The following is a 23150-nucleotide window of genomic DNA, read 5'->3' as shown; positions in this document are numbered from 1 at the left end:
AATATTCATATTAAGCATGTCAACTCTAGTGATAAATATTTTGTGTTCATTTTACAATCTAGAAAAGAAATTCGTCCTAGAAATGATAGTTTCTTGGTATTGATATAGGATTCAATGCTAGTCCAATTTTTTAGGAAGAAGTTCGCATCCAAATTAAGCAAATGGATATAATTTAATTTTGATAAACATAGCGACTGTTACTGGATTGAGGGTACTATGGTGAGCACCACACCTAAGGCGAGAAATAATTCACAACATGCTCTGGTAGATCTTTCCGGAGAATATCTTTTACAATTCAATAGTATTCCAACATGTTTTATTTCACCAACTACTGGTAAAATACATTTATAAAGGTAGATATCTTGCACGTTATGTAAAGTGCGTTTATCAGAAAACAGAACAATTTTACTTTCAGTGGAAGAAAACGTAAACCGCCACTTCCGGGTTATAGTTTTCACATACACTGACTATTCTCTTTTCTTTTTTTTTTTTTAACTTTGAAAATTCGTACTAACGAGAAACATATCGTCCGCTTGAGTTGGTATATATACTTTTAAACCAATAAGCACTGCCCTTTACCGCATTCCTCATTTTCATTCAGTAATTTGTTAATGAAAATAAAGTACATTTTTGCGGACAGAAATCATTCTTGTAAAATTCCTCTCTCCATCTTTACACTCTTTGGCGTTGAATTATCAAACAAGATATTACTTTCCACATCGGTATAAATTTCTATAAGAATAATCAATATTTTCCTCTGAGTCCAATTTCATGTATCTTAAACAGCAGAGCCGCATGCCATACAGTGTGAAATGCCTTATTACTGTCCGGAAAGGCAACGTAAACATTTGAATCATTTTCTATATTTTGGTAAATACATTCCAGTAAATTGATTTATGTACAGAGGCTACAAAGATTATCTTTGTATACAAACTGCTGCCTGTTAGGAAAAGTGTTTGAATATATAACAGAATTTATTTTACGTGATATAATCATTGTAAATAATTTAAACATGACTGGAAATAACACAATGCCTCTATAACTGTTAGGACCATCTTTTGCCTTCCCCTGTTCTTTATACAATGTGATTATTCTTATTTTACAGTGCTTTGGAATGTATTCGTTTTTATTCAACATATTGAATAAACTAGCAATATGTTCAAACAATTAATTGCTGCTGTACTTTAGATGTTCATAAACAATACCATCATCTCCTCCAGCTCTATTGGAGCTAGGTTTCTTACACAACATCCATATTTCTGCTGGTGTAATAGCATTAGTAAGGAAATTATCGTTTTCAAATTTTAATCTGGCTTCTATTTTTTTTTCTTCTATATTTTGGCTTTTAAAATTTTCAAATTCTGCATCGAAAAAATCATTTGGTTTATCCTGAAATATTGTTTCGAAGTGAGATTTCCAAGCACCTAATATCTCTGAGGGTTCTCTCAAAACTCGACCGTTATGTTTTAATCCAGTAAATGTTATGCTGTCAGTTGCGCGCTTTGCTTTTATATATTAGCCAAAAAGTGTTTTATCTAACTCACTACATCTGTCAATTACTGAATATTAATTAGACATATATATATTAAACGCCTTTAATCTCTTCATAGTCCAGGAAACTAACGCCATTTGATCTTGGCCTACCTTTTGAAATTCAGCTTCTCCTTTTAGTGGCCATAATAGCATGCAATTTGTTCTAGTTTCTCATTCCAGTACGGTTCTAGCTAACTTTTATATACACTTTTATGAAGCAGAAACAACAATTACAGACCGGATATCTAAACAATATTGCCGTTATGGGACCAAGTAAGGCGCAGGACCACGTGGCGACAAAATGCCATAAAAAGCAAGTAGTACAGGGAATCAAGAGTGATCCGAAACATTCTAGAATTATGTCCAACCAAAGACCGGAACACAGCATAATTAATGTACCAGATTTATATACCAGGGAAGACGAGCAAGTCACAAGAACCGACAAAGAAAAAGCTGAGATGTAAGCAAACGTCTTTACATTAGTATTTAACAGCGAAACACAAGGACAATATCCCCCTGGTCAACTGTAGGTAATATTGACAAATCCTGATATTATCTTTGAAATGTTGGAACAGCTAGGTATATAGAGTATCCGTCCACGAGTGGGGAATTACTATAAAACCTCCGTTGTAATTTTGAGTATGTTTTGTTTGCTGGCAATCCTCAGGAGTACCCGTAGACAAACTCACTTAGACGCTGGACATTATATGTTAGATAACATTTTGTCGACACCTTTCTGTGAATGTGGCAGTCACCTGACCAAAAGTAATACAGACGTTAGTTCTGTTCAGTTCAGTTTTGTTTTGTGAAGTTGTCAAATATTATCTAATGCACCTCTCTAGTCTGACTCTCTCTGCAAATACTAAATACTGAACAAAATGTTTGCTGTGTAGACCGTAGATGACGTTACAAACCATCAAATAGCCCACAATAATCCAGTGTCTGTGTAGACCGTAGATGACGTTACAAACCATCAAATAGCCCACAATAATCCAATGTCTGTGTAGACCGTAGATGACGTTACAAACCATCAAATAGCCCACAATAATCCAATGTCTGTGTAGACCGTAGATGACGTTACAAACCATCAAATAGCCCACAATAATCCAATGTCTGTGTAGACCGTAGATGACGTTACAAACCATCAAATAGACCACAATAATCCAGTGTCTGTGTAGACCGTAGATGACGTTACAAATCATCAAATAGCCCACAATAATCCAGTGTCTGTGTAGACCGTAGGTGACGTTACAAATCATCAAATAGCCCACAATAATCCAATGTCTGTGTAGACCGTAGATGACGTTACAAACCATCAAATAGCCCACAATAATCCAATGTCTGTGTAGACCGTAGATGACGTTACAAACCATCAAATAGCCCACAATAATCCAGTGTCTGTGTAGACCGTAGGTGACGTTACAAATCATCAAATAGCCCACAATAATCCAATGTCTGTGTAGACCGTAGATGACGTTACAAACCATCAAATAGCCCACAATAATCCAATGTCTGTGTAGACCGTGGGTGACGTTACAAACCATCAAATAGCCCACAATAATCCAATGTCTGTGTAGACCGTAGATGACGTTACAAACCATCAAATAGCCCACAATAATCCAATGTCTGTGTAGACCGTAGATGACGTTACAAACCATCAAATAGCCCACAATAATCCAATGTCTGTGTAGACCGTAGATGACGTTACAAACGCCGTAAACTCGTTGATAATAAGCATCCTATGTCATCCATTCAAATAGGAATTTTCATCAACATTTCTGAAATTTTTCTGATAATATCTACTATTTTCGTGGGTTTTATATGATATTCTCGAAATCGTGATCCTAAATCTGAATACACAACTATATGCGTTCCAAAGTAATGTTAAGTAGATTGTGAGTGACGTCAACGAGAAATAAGAATATAAGCAGTTTTGTATGAAAAGTATAACATTATAAAGATACAATGACACAGGAATATACAGAGATGTGACACTTCTGATGACACAAGAATGTTCAGAGATTTGACACTTATGATGACACATGAATTATACAGAGATGTGATACTATGATGACACAAGAATTTTCAGAGATTTGACACTTATAATGACACATGAATTATACAGAGATGCGACTTCCATGATCCGCGTTCAAGGTCATAAAACATATATACATGTACACTTGTTTAACACAAATTACACATATCACTATGTTGATATATTGTGCATGATAGATGAAACCTGTTTTGAAAAAAATCATCGACCTTGAAACAATGTTAATAACGCGTTGTGAATTAGTGCACTATGTAGGCAAGTCAATGATGTGGTGTGATGAAATGACACTGAAGGTCTAGGATAGAGAGTCCATGGTCTTCCTATTAATTCATAATAATTCTCAAAGCACGCTTTAAAGTCGTGTACTAGACAGGTAAGTCAACTTAGTAAGGATCTCATGTGATGGACAGAGGAATGACACTGAAGGTCAATGGTAGAGAGTCGATGGATGGTCTTTCATATGAATTCAGAACAATCCTCATAGTATGCTATAAAATAGTGTACTGGACAGATAAACCAACATAGTGAGGGTCTCATGTGATGGACAGAAAAATGACACTGCAGGTTTAAGGTAGAGAGTCGATGGTCTTCCGTGTGGGCATAACCTAAATCGATTGTACAGTTAACTCAGGGCCTGGAGGAAACGCTAGTTACCATATATATCTTCTTCATTCTGTTGATGTGTGATGTGTGACTTGGAACTACTTGATAAATCAACTTTAATGCATTACATCATCAAAGGGACAGTTTTGAACACAAACTGCATCACGATACACAAGTGATATTTTAGCTACATACAAGATATACATTTTCAAAAAAAAAAAAATTAAACTGAAACCCATAACAGCTGTTGCTGCATTGCGTGGCGTTAGACTGACCATTTATGGATGTATTGCATAATAGTATTATAATACTCATGATATATTATATCGAGTATCACATAAATAAAAAAAATGGATCAGAAATTACTTTCACTGCCTATTCGAAACGTCATGTTATTGCCCAAACAAAATTAAGCCTCCCCCGTGGGAATGCCCACAATTTGATGGTTGAGTTGAAATACCCGGGCGCTTTCAAGACTCATACGGCACGCATTAAACACGGCTTCTCCATCAGGGAACAATCACATTACACAAATGTAACATGACGTCTCCTCGGGGAGATTGTATATATGATGTAGTCTTCTCACTACATTTGTATGGTAGACCAACGTAAAAGTCCATCCAAACCCCGAGCAGGAAAACCGTCGGCTGATTCTATAAACGAAAAGCGCCGACAATTCCAGATTGTTCACTGTAAATACTCCATAGACATGGACGCGAACCTGTATCAGCTTAACGACGTTCATTGTAAAATACCCCATAGTCATGAACGCGAACCTGTCTTAGCTTTACCACGTTTACTGTAAAATACACCATAGTCATGAACGCGTCGTAGCTTTACCACGTTTACTGTAAAATACCCCATAGTCATGAACGCGAACCTGTCTCAGCTTTACGACGTTCACTGTAAAATACACCATAGTCATGAACGCGAACCTGTCTAGTCATGGCTTTACTTTACGTTCACTGTAAAATACACCATAGTCATGAACGCGAACCTGTCTCGGCTTTACGACGTTCACTGTAAAATACACCATAGTCATGAACGCGAACCTGTCTCAGCTTAACGACGTTCATTGTAAAATACACCATAGTCATGAACGCGAACCTGTCTCGGCTTTACGACGTTCACTGTAAAATACACCATAGTCATGAACGCGAACCTGTCTCAGCTTAACGACGTTCATCGTAAAATACACCATAGTCATGAACGCGAACCTGTCTCAGCTTTATGACATTCACTGTAGAATACCCCATATTCATGAACGCGAACCTGTCACAGCTTTACGCCGTTCACTGTAAAATATCCCAGTCATTTACACTTTACAGAACAAAATCTCGTCTCTTACGAGCAATGCTGGCCTGTTCAGTTTCACCATAGATATATGCATAATACCATTGAATTGGGTAGTGACACTTTCGACCTGTTACAGACAAGAGTGTATTAGATACACTACAGACGTCAGGAGGAAGGCGAGAAAGCTAATATCATGTATATAGTTTCCGGTTACTGTTGTGGTCAACGGAGTCCTATCTTGTTACATACATCACCGATCCCGGCAACGCTGTACGACTTGTCTCCGGGAATTATGTAATTATCTAGATCGGTGACCCTTGTAACCGAATTAGGCTATATTTGAATGTATAACAACCATAACGTATTACTGAACATCTCGACAGTCGTATACGTCCAAAAACTGATAAGACGAAATTAAATAACCAGTACAATGACCGTCGTAACCGCAGGGATATCTGCAGTTTTATTCCCTATTTTTACAATACCATTTCTTACGTCTGGAGCCTTTGACACGTTAAAAGAATACCTAGAGGTTGGGTTTTTATTTAAACGGATATCACAATAAAATAAAAAGACGCCTGCAGATGAAAAGGTCATAGCACGTGCGCGTTTGCAAGCTTTTCAAGTGTAGGTTGATGGATTTGAACGTAATGCCCCTAAAATGTAACATGAAATATAAGTATACATCGAATCGTATTTCAGATATATACAAAGCTTGGCTTACTAATACATGCATAATGTACATCAAAGTGCATTGTATCGACTGGACTGGGTGGTACCTGGACTCGTGCACTAGAAATAGAGTAGTCCTGTCTAAAAATAGCCAATACTTCGTTTACTTAGTGTAAAGCTTTTTCATCCTTGTTGATTTTTTCTTGTTTGTTCGACACGTAAACTATTGTTTATTGTAATGAACCAAACAACCGACATTAAGAGTAAGTATTACCTTGCATAAACTAGTAAACATAACATAACTATGATATACTTACACACGTGATTTGCCCTAGCCCAAGTCCCGACTAAACCATCATCTCGTTGTTTATATATATATATATATATATAGAGAGAGAGAGAGAGAGAGAGACGGTAAACAAGTGTAGACATCAATTTTCTCTTTGTGAATGGTAACACAAGCAGACATTAGTAAACATATATATGTATACGTACCAGAATCGCACTGACTTAGGGTTCGTATTCGACCTCATGAGGCAGAGGCGGGAAAGTTCACGTGCACCTCATCTCATTATTATTGTCGTTTTTGGTTAAAGATACAGCCTGCTATATTGTTTATATTGTTGATCGATGAGATATCTGACTTTCTTTATAGATACATATTCCCGTGATAATGTTCGTCTATCTGGTGTGTTATTACATCATATATGGTTGATTCCAATAGCTCCAGACACGTAATATGTACAGAACACGTGTATTACGCGATCTACATACACTAACATCAGTACAGAACTGGATTGTGTCCTAAGCACTTTAACATAAGTAGGATCAGACCTGCCCAATAGTATGCACGTCATACACACACATATATATACAGTACACTGGCACACTGTACAGTGTATCCTTGATCGAGTTATATCAACTCCAGATGGTAGTTGTTGGGTTATCAGCGACCCTTTTCTCCATTCATCATAACAGGTTATAACAAGCATCAAAATTTCAAACAAATATAACTTTAAACAAATTTACTGCGTGATAAAGTAATATTCTGTTCAATACTCTAGATCATAAAATGGTAATTTCGTTTATTGTATGGAAGGGTAAAAAAGTCGGATGCTGGTATGGCCATCCAGCTATAGTAATTACAGATCCATAGAGACCTCAATACAACAGTTGTTGGGATAACATCTCAGTGGATGTATACATAATGATTTATATGGTCGTGGACGTTAAATACAGAAGATTACAAATAAAATAAACAAGTTCTAGAAAGTTCTAGTCATCTTCTGAAATTGTAACAGTGTAATTCTAAACCACTTGTTTACCAGTTATTTACATGATTACATTCTTTAGATGTAAATACTTGACCTGACTTTGCGTGAGCACTTCTCGTCACGGTTGTGTTCATGCATTTAAATATCGAAGGCAGTTCCGTATATGAATGGTAATGTTATATTTTGTGATAAAGCACTGTAGATTTAATCACACCTGAGAGCATCACATCAAACGTCCTAGGTAAATGATACTGTATCTTACGTAAATCCTGGTCATGGTGATAAATTTGTCATACGATGAAATGACGTGAACTGGTGGTTTCGCATTTCCTTGTTTTACATATTATCTTGTTTCAATTTTGCTCTTGCTTTGGTTGAAACACCAGGATTTTTATTTATATCTAGAATCACTCTTATATAACTTTTTTGTTGAAAATAACATCAAGAAAGTAAACTTCCTCCAGACGGTTTGTGTACAGATGGCTTCCTCGGGCCATCCGGGTTACATCCGGGAAGTTTGGCATATTTATAGTGATATATATAGAAAAAGGAATACATAATTATACGTATATATAAGAATTACTTTAATATGAATATGGATGTAGTAGCAACACAAATTGAAAATGAATTTGGGTTGGTACAATTTTTCAACCGTTGACCATTAAGTAAAGAAGAGTTCACATTTTACTGGTGCCTTGTGAGTTATTTCACGACATGTGATATATATGGCATCGAAGCTTTAGTATGATCTTACCTCTGCTACTGTAATCCGGATTTTCGTTACCCTTTTCAAAATTGGTGAAAACAAACTAAACATCACGGCTCATTCTGAGAGGAAGGGTGATCAGACTTCCTATATACCTCGCAGCCCATGCCAGTCACAGCAAAAAAAATATTTAAAAATCACAAAAATAAAACTCTAGAAATACCATTTCAGGGTTTTTGCATTCCTTTGGGTATCTCCTCACCAGTGTAGTCAAATGGTTTTGTCCCTACCATCCTGATGTTTTGTTAGGTGAATGTTTTGTGCATTTTTTTCAAAATTAAACTTTTACATCTCAAACGAGAGACGGAGAGAGTATATATAATTCACAATTAACAAATTTATCACACACACAGGACTACATCTATTCCAGTTTTCTCACACGTGTCTTACTTGTAAAACGTCAAAACAGTGGCCAAAATATTAAACTGATATGATTGAACACCAAGTGACTCTGGATTGTGTTCTCTCAAAGCCGATATCAAACAGGACTGGTGTAGCACCAAGGAATTTTACATCGGTTCCTGACAATAATACTGTTTATACCGGTAGTACTATCTTTATACTTCGTTGTTCTTACTACCTATAAACAATAAAGATAAATACTTTTAAGTCAGTCATTGTATTAAATATTATGTTATTGATATAAGGTTATTATAACCGTTGCTAGCCGAATATAAAGGTTTAAAACAGAGAAAATGACATCGGGCCAGCAAAGGGCCAACGTATGTAAATTAATTGTTAGTTTTACTACACCCATCTAACAGCGTGCTAATACATTGGAAAATCGATTGTTAGTTTTATATCACTCAACCAACGTTTGCTTAACAAATGAAAATTAATGGTTAGGGTTACAACAACAATCCAACCATGGACCAACGTCATTACGCCAACGCCAACGTAGGGTCAACCAAACGACCAACAACCGACGTTGGACCAACATAGGCCTGCTATCTGGGAAGTCATTGATCACTAAAAAAAAATCCAGTCATATTCAATTTACAAGAGGTAAAGATTGAACTTTGTTGTCTTATGCATCGTAGTAGAGTTTTGATGTCAAGTTTGACCTACTTATATATATCATTGGTAAAAATGCAAAAGTAAATGCTCTATTATTTAGAACATGATGTGCCACCGAGGAATCCCTTTTGAGACGGGTCAGTGTGGAGTACCATGAGACAAGACTCTTTATCAAATTATGAAAAACGAATTTCAAATTATTAAGGCATATGCAAAGTATGAAAACGAAGATAATAAAAACGTACGAGTTTTAGTCTATTTGATAGTTTCTATAATCTTGTATTGTAACTTTTACCTTTCAGAAACGTGTCATACATGACATATATATGCATTCTTATATGATGTGAATTCATGTACATATTTCAGCAATTTGACAAATCTTACTGGAGGTAATCAGATCAGATGAAACGCAACAGGCAAATATATATGTTTTTTTGTTTTAACAAATAATCTATTCTAAGAAAATATGCCCAAATTGAGTTTTCATAATCGGAAAAAGATTGAAAAAAATACAATAATAAATTGAATAATGTCCCTGTTGAACGTCGAACTTACCAATAGGGTAGGTTTGTGACGTACACGTTAATTTTTTTCTTAGAGTTGTCGTTCCTACACATGTGTCTGAAGCGCCACCGTATACGTCAGACGCCATATTGGAAGGAATAACTATGATTTCACCTGTAATTCTCCAAAACTTTTCAGATATTGTGATCCAGGAAGCTAGGACAATGATGTAGGGACGTTCTCTGCCTTCCGACGAAGGCTATGGAGTACAGAAGTGTCGTTTACAATGCCGCCAGAGACGGCAAGCTCAACAGACTTAAAATATTTCTCGACCACAAGTCGAAAGAAGAAGTGGCAAAACTTGTTCACGCCAAAACAAACGGAGCAACTCCTCTGATAATGGCCTGTAGAAATGGTCACCTGGATGTTGTTAAGTATCTCATTAATACATGTAAGGTTGACAACGAACAGGTGGGCTCTGTGACGTTCGATGGTGAAACTATTGAGGGTGCCCCTCCTCTGTGGTGTGCTGCTGCGGCAGGGCATCTCCAAATCGTGGAACATTTGGTAGACAAAAACGCTGGAGTGAACAAAACAACATTTACAAATTCGACACCACTCAGGGCTGCCTGTTTTGATGGTCACTTTGAGATTGTGAAATTTCTTGTTGAGCATAAAGCCAACATCGAAATCGCTAACCGACATGGTCATACATGCTTGATGATTTCCTGTTATAAAGGACACAAAGAAATTGCTCAGTATTTACTAGAATTGGGTGCTGATGTAAACAGAAAGAGTGTGAAAGGTATATAACATTCTGATACTTAAGATGTATTGTCATCAGAAATGGTTAGATCTGTAAAACTAGTTGCTAAAATTTGGTATCTTTGGGATGTACATGTGTAAATACCCAGTGCATGCTTAGTACTAGCTAACAATACTTAGAAAAAATAGTGGTGTAACAGAGGCCATTATTTATTTCAATGTCTCCACTAGTATTCGAACCTTAGACCTCTGGCTTACTAGCCTGACGCTCAACCGATCAAGCTAAAGAGCAGTTCTCTCTAGCCGGACAGTATATTGCAGCTAGTATTCACCAGGTTACATCTCCCCTCCAGGAAATCACTTGTTGTTGAGTTACTGGGGTTTACAGTGATACTTGTGAAAGTAATGCTAAATATTATTCTTAAGTTCCTACATGGGTGTCAATGTTCAAACCCCTAATAAGCCAAGTTGAAGAAAAGGTTTCTCAGATTGTGGTAGTGTTAATGAAAAGTTTGTTTCCTTAGTGTGATACGCTTTTGATACCGAAGAATTGATCTAAGATTTGTATACAGAATAAACAGAAATTATATCTGAGATGTAAAAATACTTTGATGATCTTGAATTAAGCAAGTTTTATGGATAAAACACATTTCGAAAGTAATGGTTATGTAACACATACTCGTGAATTCTTTTGCTAGCCAAAATAAGGTGGCCATCATTCCAGTTGAGGCAGATGTTCAATATTGACACTGGAAAAGGAAACTGTATCATGAAATGTGAAGTTGAGAATATGATAGTGATGAGGCAGCTATTAGTATTCTGGACTTGCCTAAACAATTTCTACAAAAATTACTAGTTCAGTATGTATTGTGCTGGTATATTGCACTGCAAAGCTCTGTTCGTTTTTTTTTTTTTTTTTTTCCCAAGCTTGTTGTTCGCCTTCCCAAAATTGGGCAGTAAAATCAAGTTTTGCTGCATTCTTCTCCAATAAATGCAGTGTATTTACGTGTATTCGGAAATAGACACAAATATAAAATGTTCTGATCTATTGATAATGAATGAAAAACAAAAACAAAATCACCCCCATATGAATCCATTATCATAGACCAGGTTGGATGTGTTATACACTAGCCTGATACTATTACTGACACGTTTATGTACCGGTATGTAATCTATTGGCTTTTTACATTCTATGAACAACCGAAGTCATTTTGAGGTGGGTGTCGTGTATGTAGTAGAATATTCATTGGTCAAACTACACCATTGTGACTAGACAACAGCCATTACAAACATGCTTTGCCTAGTGAAAATTTTATTAGTTTACATGATAATTAATTCCGCACATCTTTTATGATAATTATACATGACCTTCATTTTGCCGTGATATTATTACTATATTCTGATTTACAAAATTTTAGTATTTTTACAAATAATTATACCCCGTCACATTCATTCCGACAGATAGGAATTCAGTATTATAAGATGTATCTCATTCTAGAGATGGGAAATCCTGTCTGTTTAGGATTGTGTTTTTGATATAAGAGGAGGATCTCATAGAATGTAAAAGATTGCTTAGTCAGTAGAGGACTGGTCTTTGCATCCTTTATGAAGATCAAAAGTATGTGTGCTTTGACCTTTGTCTTCCCTTCCTGAAGCAGATCTTGTGTTTCTTAGAAATCTGAGAAACAGACTGGTCTGTACATGTACTCTTGTGGTTGTGTCCTCGTGCAGGACACTTTACCTCTGTCGTTCAGGATGGCATGTGATGGGCCTCCTGTATGCTGATAATAAAGTAGCCACCGACTTCTACAAGGAGAAACCACACACCTCAAAATGACCTTAGCTGTTCATTGGATGATTACCCCAGCAACGATAGAAAGAAAAAATAATGATTGGACCTGAAATAAAATTAAATAAAACAAAGTGTACATTACTACATGTAGTTACAGACCAGAAGCCTACAGCTAGCTATATATAGCGCACAAGCTTTTGAGAATACATTAGAAAATTACTACCTTGTAGATAGTGTGTATGTTGTCTTTCCAGTAACATATGCATGTATGTAGTCATAAATTTATATTTGATTAACTATGTATGCATACTCTGTATCTGGACTGGTGTGTCCATGTGATAGCATCATCCTCTGCTCTGATGATATATATATTTATTATGTAAGTAGTAAATTTATAAAGTCACTTTGAGAAAGAAATTGAAGTTGACATTGGCCATAAATGTAAAACAAACGTTAGAATAGATAACATGTCTCAAAAGAATCCCGATTAATTAAAAGCATTTCATTGGACATTGGTATTTTGGCAGTATGCCATTTAGAGTGTACTGTACTTATTTTTCCCCTAGCAGAGTGATGCTAGCAACAATAATAAAACTCTGCAGCCTGTTTCAGAAAAAACATTATCAGCTATGATATCTATATAAATATTCATATACACATTCAGTACATACATGCAATTAATCGATACAAACAACTGTCTGAAACTAGTGACTTTCACCCTTTAAATTAGCTTTTTAGGTCATCGGACCCTTCGGGTCAGATGACCTATAGTCATCATGCTTCGTCCGTCGTCGTCCGCCGTGCGCCGTCCGTAAAATTTTCATTCAAACGACTTCTTCTCAATAATTGGAAGGCCCAGGCAACTAATATTTGGCCTGTAGCTTGCTTTGATGAAGCCCTACCAAGTTTGTTGAAAAGAATGACCTTGACCTTCATTCAAGGTCACAGGGGTCAAATGTCTTAAAATCTTCAAACGACTTCTTCTCAATAACTGGAGGGCCCAGGCAACTAATATTTAGCCTGTAGCTTGCTTTGATGAAACCCTACCAAGTTTGTTCAAATGAATGACCTTGACCTTCATTCAAGGTCACAGGGGTCAAATGTCTTTAAATCTTCAAAGGACTTCTTCTCAGTAATCAAAAGGCCCAGGCAACTAAAATAAGGCCTGTAGCATGCTGGGATGAAGGACTACCAAGTTTGTTCAAATGAATGACCTTGACCCACTTTAAAGGTCACAGGGGTCAAATATGTTAAAATCTTTAAACAACTTCTTCTCAATAACCAAAAGGCTCAGATTGCTGATATTGTGCCTGTGGCATGCTGGGATGAAGGGCTATCAAGTTTGTTTAAATGAATGACCTTGAACAACTTTCAAGGTCACAGGGGTCAAATATGTCAAAATCTTTAAATAACTTCTTCTCAAATACTAGAAGGCCTAGGGGGCTAATACTTGGCCCATAGCATGCTGGCATGGAGCCCTACAAAGTTTGTTCAAATGAATGACCTTGGCCCACTTTCAAGGTCACAGGGGTCAAATATGTTAAAATATACAAAGGACTTCATCTCAATAAGCAAAAGTCTATGAGTGCCGATATTGGGTCTGTAGCATGCTGGGAGGAAAGGCTACCAAGTTTATTTAAATGAATGACCTTGAACAACTTTCAAGGTTGCAGGGGTCAAATATGTCAAAATCTTTAAATAACTTCTTCTCAAATACTAGAAGGCCTAGGGGGCTAATACTTGGCCCATAGCATGCTGGCATGGAGCCCTACAAAGTTTGTTCAAATGAATGACCTTGGCCCACTTTCAAGGTCACAGGGGTCAAATATGTTAAAATATACAAAGGACTTCATCTCAATAAGCAAAAGTCTATGAGTGCCGATATTGGGTCTGTAGCATGCTGGGAGGAAAGGCTACCAAGTTTATTCAAATGAATGACCTCAACCCACTTTCAAGGTCACAGGGGTCAAATATGTTAAAATATACAAACGACTTCTTCTCAACAAGCAAAAGTCCATGAGTGCTGATATTGGGTCTGTAAGATGCTTGGAGGAGAGGCTACCAAGTTTGTTCAAATGAATGACCTCAACCCACTTTCTAGGTTTGGCTTGCTTTTTGTCAGATGACCGTTAAGGCCCATGGGCCTCTTGTTATATTTTGTTTTGAAGTCCTGTATAGTGACATTGTAAATGATATGATATTATCATACACATACAGGTGAATTCAGTAGCCTTGAGACTTGGTTTTTATGTGGATATGCATGATATATACTTAAATCAGTGACATGAGAATGTCTTGTGTCACAAATTTAAGTACACATATATACAAAAGATGCACAAACACAAGAACAATGTTTCTAGTGACAAAGATATTCTACGACAAAGATCGCTTAAAATGTGGAGATTAAACATAATTAGTTCACAACAGGTAAACTCTAGCATTGGAACCAACATCTATACTTTTACTAATAAGATGAATGGTAACTTAAAATTACTAACATTAAGTTCATTAGAGACCAAGAAGAATGCAAAGTCATTGCCAATATGCATACAAATAGAATCATAATTTAGTTGGAAAACTAAAAATCAAAATGCTCAGGGGGAAAAAAAATCATGAATAAAATTTTAACAACTATATACTAATACCGAGGTAAGCACTATTATTCATGTCCAAATATAGTTTTCTTTTAAAAAACTGATTAATATTTATAAAATGTTGTTGGGTCTAAATCACACGTTATTTATGTTTACAGGTAATACAGCTTTGCATGACTGTGCTGAGTCTGGAAGTCTTGACATCATGAAGTTACTTCTGAAGTACAATGCCACGATGGAGAAAGATGCCTATGGGATGACGCCTTTACTAGCGGCTAGTGTGGCAGGATTTTCAAAAATTGTGGAGTTCTTGATAACCAGGCCTATATGTGATAAACAAGAAAAAATAAATGCATTGGAACTGTTGGGAGCTACGTATGTAGATAAGAAAAGAGACATGTTGGGTGCAATAGAGTTTTGGCGACAAGCTATGGAAGTGCGTTTTTCAGACTCCAGTTCACCATTGCCAAAACCAAGATTTAAATCTGATATAGCAGCCTATGAAAATGCTAGAGAGGTGACGTCTTTAGATCAGTTGGACGATCTGATCTCTGACCCAGATGACATGAGAATGCAAGCTTTACTGGTACGCGAACGGATATTAGGTCCAGCTCACCCTGATACTTCCTATTACATCAGATATAGAGGGGCTCTATATGCAGATATGGGTAATTTTGACAGGTGTATAATGCTGTGGATGTATGCTCTGGACATGCAACAGAATGTCTTGGAAGCCCTGAGTCCAATGACACAGAGCAGTTTCTTGTCTTTTGCAGAGCTTTTTTCATTTATGACAACAGAATGGAGGAACCGACCGGCTCACTCTGTCAGTTTTGTTGATATCATGGCTGTTTTACTGCGTGCTGTTAACGAACTAGAGAAGGGACGAGATCAGTTAAATAAAGTGGCGGTAACAGAGAGAGATACAAGTCACTTCAATAGACTGCTGGTTATCATAATGCACCTTCTGTGTCTTATGTGTAAATTGAAGAAGGAAATGGATCGTGAAGATGAACACAAATTCAAGGAGCTGGTTTACAGACTGGTACGTATGGAACCCAGAGGATCTAAAGGATACACACCTCTTCACCTGGCCTGCTCAAGGGAGACGACCAATGTTGGACGCTACCCTGTGTGTTCTTTCCCAAGCTCTGATGTTTCACAGTTATTGATTGAAGTTGGTGCCAATGTTGATGCAGTAGATGTGGAAAGAAACTCGCCACTGCATGTTGCTGCAAGCAATCGGCCATGTAAATCTGAAGTGATTCGCACCTTGTTGAGAAAAGGAGCTCACTTGGATGCCTGTAACCTTGACAGAAAGACACCTATGCAGTTGATACGCGGCATGTCTATAAATGACATAGTTTCGCCTCTCAATTTCTTGACTTTGCAATGTCTAGCTGCTCGGAAGATTGTTAAATGTAGCATACCTTACAAAGGACATATTCCCCTTAAGTTGGAGTCTTTCATTGAAATGCATTGATGATGTGGAGTGTTGATTAAGTTTAGTTATGAATATATATATCTCTGCATATTATTTATGCATGTTTTATGACTGTTGATGGTAGATAACCATTTTGGGATTATGTTTCACAAAAGGGGCACTTGTACATTTTATTTTAGTCTTGACAGATATATGGAATCAATCTACTATTTTGGAGCAGAATATGTTGTAAAATATGTAAAAACTTCAGATAGGATTTTGTCTGTTTTTGGCTGTGATTTTACTTGCATTTATTGAAAATTGGTATTTAAATGTACGATTTTCTAATGATTCATTATAAATGGTGTTTTTTAACATATTAAATTACACAAAACATAGTAATGTATAAAAAAGTGTCCCTTTTGTGAAGCATTCCTTTCCTATTGTGAATGTTAATTTTGACTTGCTTGTTGATGTTCGAAATATTTGACTATTTATTTAAAGAGTGCACACAAAAATTGTTGCTAACTGAAAAACCTACTTCAAAGTCATGCTGTGCTTATATTCAGTTCAATGATAATGAGATATCTTTGTAATTTATCTATAGGTAATAGATAAATGAAAGAAGACACATTACAAACATGCAAAGTAAGTGTTCAGTTCCAAAGTATTTTGCATCAATTTACGTAGTATTTGAGATGAAAAGGGTGTTAATAAGAATAAGCCATCTGTATCATAATCAAATATAATCATGCGTCTAATTTTTCATACATATGATTCAAGCATGTTACTGCACGACTGATTCAGATCAATCTAAATGTCAGTATGAAAAATGATATGCTGTACTGAAATAACTTCTTATTCAAAAATTAAATAATGATAAATTCCACTGTGGTTGAATTACCATTTAAAAGCATATAGTACAGTAATTTGTTTGGAAACCAAGTTTTATTGATTTATAATCAACACAATAGTGAGATATTAGTATCGTAATGAGTTTAGGTATTAAGTTAAGGTAAAAGTCCTGTATTTAGATATTTAGCACTGAACAAACCATTGATACATGTATGTGTTTCATGCAGAACATATATATACCCAGATCATTGAAATTATATTTTGTGAGATGGTTGCTAATTTTAACATAGCTTTACATATTATTGGTGATATCAACTTGTGCTTTGACAGTTAACCAACTACCCTTTACTAAACTGATTTTAATATTTCTCTAGTACAATTTTGTCAAAGATTTTAGGCCATACATGTATAAGCTGCAATAATAACGTACTTTTTTTTTACCCCATTTGAAGATGGAAGAGGGCTGTAATCTGATTCACATGTGTAACTGAACATGTATGAATTGTGCAAGTTTTCATTGATGGTACAGAACTGAGTTACATGTATTGTACACACGTACTTCCTCACTTTGTCAGTATAATACATCGATTTGTCTTGGTATGACATCTCTTGTATAAAGACATTTGTTCTATTTCATAATTTATGTTTTAATCATCTCAGTTTCTGGTAGCATTACTGTCTGAAGATCTAGAAGTTTAGAATTCCATGAGTTGTCCATAGTGGTGCACTGCTGTAGATTCAACAAGTTTCTTAGGTCAAGGTCAAAAACAGTGTGGGAATAGTACAGGGTATTTTATGGTTGGATACAAATTGGGACCCTATATAACCAAAGATTTTAATTTTAGAACCTGCAAATTGTTTTGAAAATATTTTCTTTGATAATTGAAGAAATACCCTTAATGAATTTTTTTTTTTTTAGAAAGAAGAAAAATATGGGTGAATCCAAAGCTTAGTCCTTTTTACTATCGAAAAGATATTATAAAACTTGAATAAATGCATTTATTGCATTAACAATTTGTACATAGAGATATTCATTTAAATTCAAGGAGGATCACTAATCTATAGTCTATCATAAGCTCTGTTATAATCTAAAATTGTATCTCAAATTCTTGATGCTGTTTGTTGTTGCACAAAAGTTTATATGTATCACTATGTCATACAAATATGTTACGTACCAGCTACTTCAAATTTATTTTGAATCATCTAGTTTCGATACTTGTATCATTGAGTTATGTATGAAATACACAAGTTATCTATGGCCTTCCTTGGAACAAAGGAAATTATTTCTATTTCAATTTTTATTTGTTTTGGATTTGATATTTGAAAGATTTGAAAGTAAATGAATTTGATTATAAAGCAATAGTTTCTTTGCAATAGAAAATTATGCAGCTAATGATTCTGATTCTCTAGTGATGTAACAAATGAAAGCCGATCAATGAAAGTTGATGTCGATTTTCTTTCCAAAATGTCCAAGAAAGGGGGATAGTACAAGAGAAATAGTGAAAAATAGCTAGGCTCTATTAAATGTATTGGGAAATCTGCCTCAGTTTGACTTTAAGCCTTTTAAGAAACAATTATGATCATCTCCTATGTGATGTGAACTGATAATAGAGATGGCAGAGAATGGATATACCAGTAGATATCCTTAAATGCAGTTTCTATACAGTATACTTTGCAGTGGAAAACATCCAACGGTACAATACTTTAGGGTTTAATGGGTTCATTTACATTATTTTATTTAGTACCGATACATTTTAATCATGAATTAAAAGAAAGTGTAAACATATTGCTACTAGAAATTACTAACATTACTCAAATCTTATGTATACTGTAAGATTAACACACCAGCTCTTTTCTTATGTAGACTGTTAGATTAGCACACCAGCTATGACCTAAGAGGATACAAAATATTTGCTATTTGCTTTAATTTGAGAAATTTAAAATATTAGTTAAGTTTGTAAAATGGAATATTTATGATTTCATTAGAATATAATTTATTAAGGTCTTTTAAGGTGGGTTTTTTTCACAATGCAACTATTGCATACTTTGATTTTATAATTATTCATTTATTTGTGTTTGTATCTACACATTCATGTTTGTTTTGTTTTTGGAATAGAGATATACAAATATTCAATATTTATAACAGGCATCCATATCCATCTTATCAGCAGTAGATTCAAAAATAGTAAACACGTAGAAAAAAGAAAGTGGAATTTTTTGTCAATCTGTTATGTATTATTGCTTGTGTTAATATTATGGTTTGTTTAAAATTCTTTATAGTTTAATTTTAAAATTTGTTTCTTAAACTCACACTGTCTAAAAGTAAAGCTTATTTTATTATCATTTGTCACAGTAATGAAGCTGATTGTATGTACTGTTGATAGTAAGTATATGGTGCCTGAAAGCAGGAGACATTCATAGTCTAATGCCCTGAATACCAACAGCAACAGCACATTCAACTAGCTTAGTTGTTAAAATTGATGATGAAATAGAAGAATAAAATCAAATGTATGTACATTTTATTTTTGAGTAGAATTTATGTGATGAAATATATTTATAAGGAATTTTTGAATGGCATATACCTGGTAATCAATGGTAATGGTGCATCATATGTAGATTACTAGAATTTAGTACTGATGAAGTAAATGTGCAATGAAGGAGATTATGATAGTACTTTGTTGTTAGTTCAATTTTCAGATCTTTAATTCCATCATTAACTTTTATGTATAATTTAGATTTGTTATTCTGTAAAATCTTATAATGTCCAGTGACTAAGGTTTTAGGGATTTTCAAAGAAATACTATTTATTGAACACCTGATTTCGCAGATAAATGTAGCTCAATAAATTTGCTTATGGTAGATTTTATAGATAGTGAACATTTGACTTATTTATTAAGGGAACCAATGAAATGAAGGAAATAAAACATCCACCAAAATTATTGATTTCATATGTAATGAACACAGTGGAAGTAACAAAATAACACCTAACAAATAAGCATTTATTTCCTCTCTTCTAGGAAATACTGGGATTGTTGTGGGTGTTTTTGTTTTTTTTGTTTTTGAAGAAAGAAATCCTTGATTGGATCTAAATTAATAAAAGCATATAACATATTAAAATGTGGTATGATGAAGTCTTTTACAGAATTTCTGTGCAGAAAATATTCCAAATCCCAAACACATCATCACCAAATAACAACAGATTTATAGAAAATAAAAAAAGATGAAAAAGAACATAATTATTACATATTTGATGTTTGTTCAGGAAAAAAATTATGTAAATGGTTTACAATCTGAAGATAAATTTATAGTCAATATTTATCTTCCATAATTTACTGAACACTAAAAATGTTAATTATCAAGATGTGTAGACTCTAATTGCCCTGATCATTAGTGTTAACATTTGAATGCTAATTACATGGCTGCCTAACTAATTACCTGAACCTAGCTTTATGTATATTTCATGTTCATCCTAAACTCCAGTGTTTTCATCATCCAAATATTGAACCAGACTGTCGGTCGATTTTACTTGTAGTCATTTAAAAAAGGTAGATTAATGATAAAACTCAATGCAGAGTATCATTTTGAATTTGATGGCACAGATCATGAATATACTATGTATACATGTGTACTGGAATGTACTGGGAGAATAAGTTATATTTTGTTAAGAATCTGGAAATGTCTTTGAAAAAGTATTAGTTATGGTAATACAATAAATACCAGTTTATAAGATGTTACATTATGAGTTGACTTGAGATACAACTGATATAAAACTATGTCTGCCTGTTGAAGGCGATGTTCGTTTTTATGGTTGTTTGCTAGATCACGAAGTTCAGTCTGCCGTATTCTACCTGCCTTTACCTTTGGATATAGGATATGCCCCCATCTCTTTAGCATTATTCCAACAGTACAGAGACATATGATTACTCTTATTTGACCAAAGACTTGGAATTGATTCTCAAATTCCAATATCTACAGTCTATATACTGGAGTATACCAATTGTTATACAGGTCAATGAGGACTCCTCGCTCTCTCTCCTCTTTTTTTGCTAGATTTCATTCAACCCTTCACAAAAACATCATGGATGGAGAAAGAAAACAAGGGATATTCTTGTTTTTCTTGCATAAAACGACTTGATAACATTGTGTGGTTTGAGTGTGTTCTTAAAATGCTGATAGGGTCACTAAATAGGTCATAAATATATATATGGTTAAATTTATCTCATTGATTCGTTAATTCTTAATATTTACATCAACTGTGATATGAGATTTCTTGAGAATATGTCAACTTGCATGCTTTTGTATGCTATATGTGAAACTGTTCAGATGTATTAAACATTGAATAAAGAGACAAAATTGATTCATTAAAGGTAATATTCTTGTTTTTTAGTATAATAAGATGGTGTGATCAAATTTCATATGAAGGTTCCCCTTGGTCTCAAGTTGTGCCCATTTGATTTTGGGATTGATCAGAAAAACAAGATGGCCGACTGGTTGCCATCTTGGATTTTGACTTTGCAAGTTTGTTATGGCAATTTCTTAAGAATTACTCTATAAATCCCGCTCAAATATCCTATGTCAGATTGGCCTTTGTCCCTTATTTCTATTTCTTGATAAATACTTGAAGGATATTTTTAAAATTTTCTTTGAAGGTTCCCCTTTGTCCTTGGTTGTGTCGGTTTGATTTTGGTACTGATCAGAAAAAACGGCCTATTGGCGATCATCTTAGATTTTGACTTCGAAAGTTTGTTATAACCATTTCTTGAGAAATGCTGCATAGACATTTCTCAAATTTTATGTAAAGGTTCCTCTTGGTCCTTAGTTGTGCCTGTTTGAGTTTGGGACTGATCAAAAAAACAAAATGGTCGACAGGCAGCCACATTGGATTTCGTCAAGTAGTGTTATCCCTATTTCCTAAGAAGTACTGAATGGATATTTTTCCAGATTTCATACGTATGTTTCATTTGGTCTCTACTTGTGCCTGTTTGATTTAGGGACTGATCAGAAGAAACAAAATGGCTTCCAGGCGACCATTTTGGATTTGGCAGGTAAAGATTATCATCACTATTTCTGCAAAGGAATGTTCAAGTTTCTTATCATTAAGAACAAAAACAGAGAAGATAAAAAATGATCCAATTTTCAAAGAGCAAATAAAGATCAAACAATGATGGGTGGCAAGATCCATCTGGGATCTCTTGCTTGAAGTACAGTACAGAATGGATGTTCCTCAAATTCAAAAGGAAAACCTTGTCCGTTAATTGTGTTCTTTTGACTTTGGGACAGATTTTTCAAAAATGAAATGTCGGACAAACAACCATCTTAGATTTTGTTGTCAAAGATTGTTATAATTATTTCCTAAAAGTAATGTTAAAATTTCACATAATTAAAAGCAAAAACAGGAAGTAAGGAAATGGATCCAAAATAAACAGCAAATATCAATGGTGGGCACCAAGATCCCACTGCGATTTCTTGTTGACTCTCCTTGTCAAAGATTAAGATAGGTGATTATTTTATAGCTGTCTGTTGTCTATCTGTAAACAATACATCATTAGCGCTACTCCTAGATGAATGAGGATACAGAGAAGTGGTCGCAACTAGTGACTAGGGCATGGCTCCTGGTGGGTTGTAAATGAAATAAAGACCAATGACACTTTCGGTATTACTGCCATCTTGAAAATCTTAGCTTTCCTTGAGCAGAAATTCAACTAATTAGTTGAATATGAGGAATAGATTCATCCAAATGAAGGGTGGGGTTTCAACTGATGTAAAGTTTCCCATAGAAATCACACATGCCTGAACTTCTTTCAAACTTTACATGGTAGAAGTGTTATAAATGGCAAAAAAACTATACACCTGAACTTTCGTCTTTTAGGTTAAAAAGGCCCAAAAGGGCATGTGCTCAGTGAACTGACAATAGGTCAAAACATGTGTCTGATTTAATTTTATACTTTTTCTGTATTATTATTTAGTTACTTTTCTGAAACATAATTCATTATTTTCAATGAA

General features: G+C 34.9%; 3 protein-coding genes across 10 annotated transcripts in view; 1 reads left to right on the top strand and 2 right to left on the bottom strand.

Annotated features, from left to right (window-relative positions):
* The window catches only part of LOC132562093 (myogenesis-regulating glycosidase-like), a 30372-nt gene extending 23559 nt beyond the window's left edge, over positions 1-6813 (bottom strand). Inside the window, exon 1 of the mRNA XM_060226822.1 lies at positions 6653-6813. Within this exon, the coding sequence (XP_060082805.1) occupies positions 6653-6690 (38 nt within the window). The 5' untranslated portion in view covers positions 6691-6813. The remainder of the gene's footprint in view (positions 1-6652) is intronic.
* The window catches only part of LOC132562096 (protein amalgam-like), a 414615-nt gene that overhangs the window by 52954 nt on the left and 338511 nt on the right, over positions 1-23150 (bottom strand). The gene's annotated exons all lie outside the window — the stretch shown is intronic.
* Positions 9868-21513, top strand: LOC132562052 (protein fem-1 homolog C-like). Its single transcript, XM_060226775.1, has 2 exons — positions 9868-10523; positions 15028-21513. Exons 1-2 carry the CDS (start codon positions 9980-9982, stop codon positions 16350-16352), a joined length of 1869 nt encoding a protein of 622 aa, XP_060082758.1. The 5' UTR covers positions 9868-9979; the 3' UTR covers positions 16353-21513.

This window comes from Ylistrum balloti, unplaced genomic scaffold (assembly GCF_031769215.1).
Source record: "Ylistrum balloti isolate Yb309-2 unplaced genomic scaffold, AGI_CSIRO_Ybal_v1 Utg371338, whole genome shotgun sequence".
Taxonomy (NCBI): Eukaryota; Metazoa; Mollusca; class Bivalvia; order Pectinida; family Pectinidae; genus Ylistrum; species Ylistrum balloti.
The sequence above is the reverse complement of the archived record's forward strand: the minus strand, read 5'-3'. Positions and strand labels throughout refer to the sequence as shown.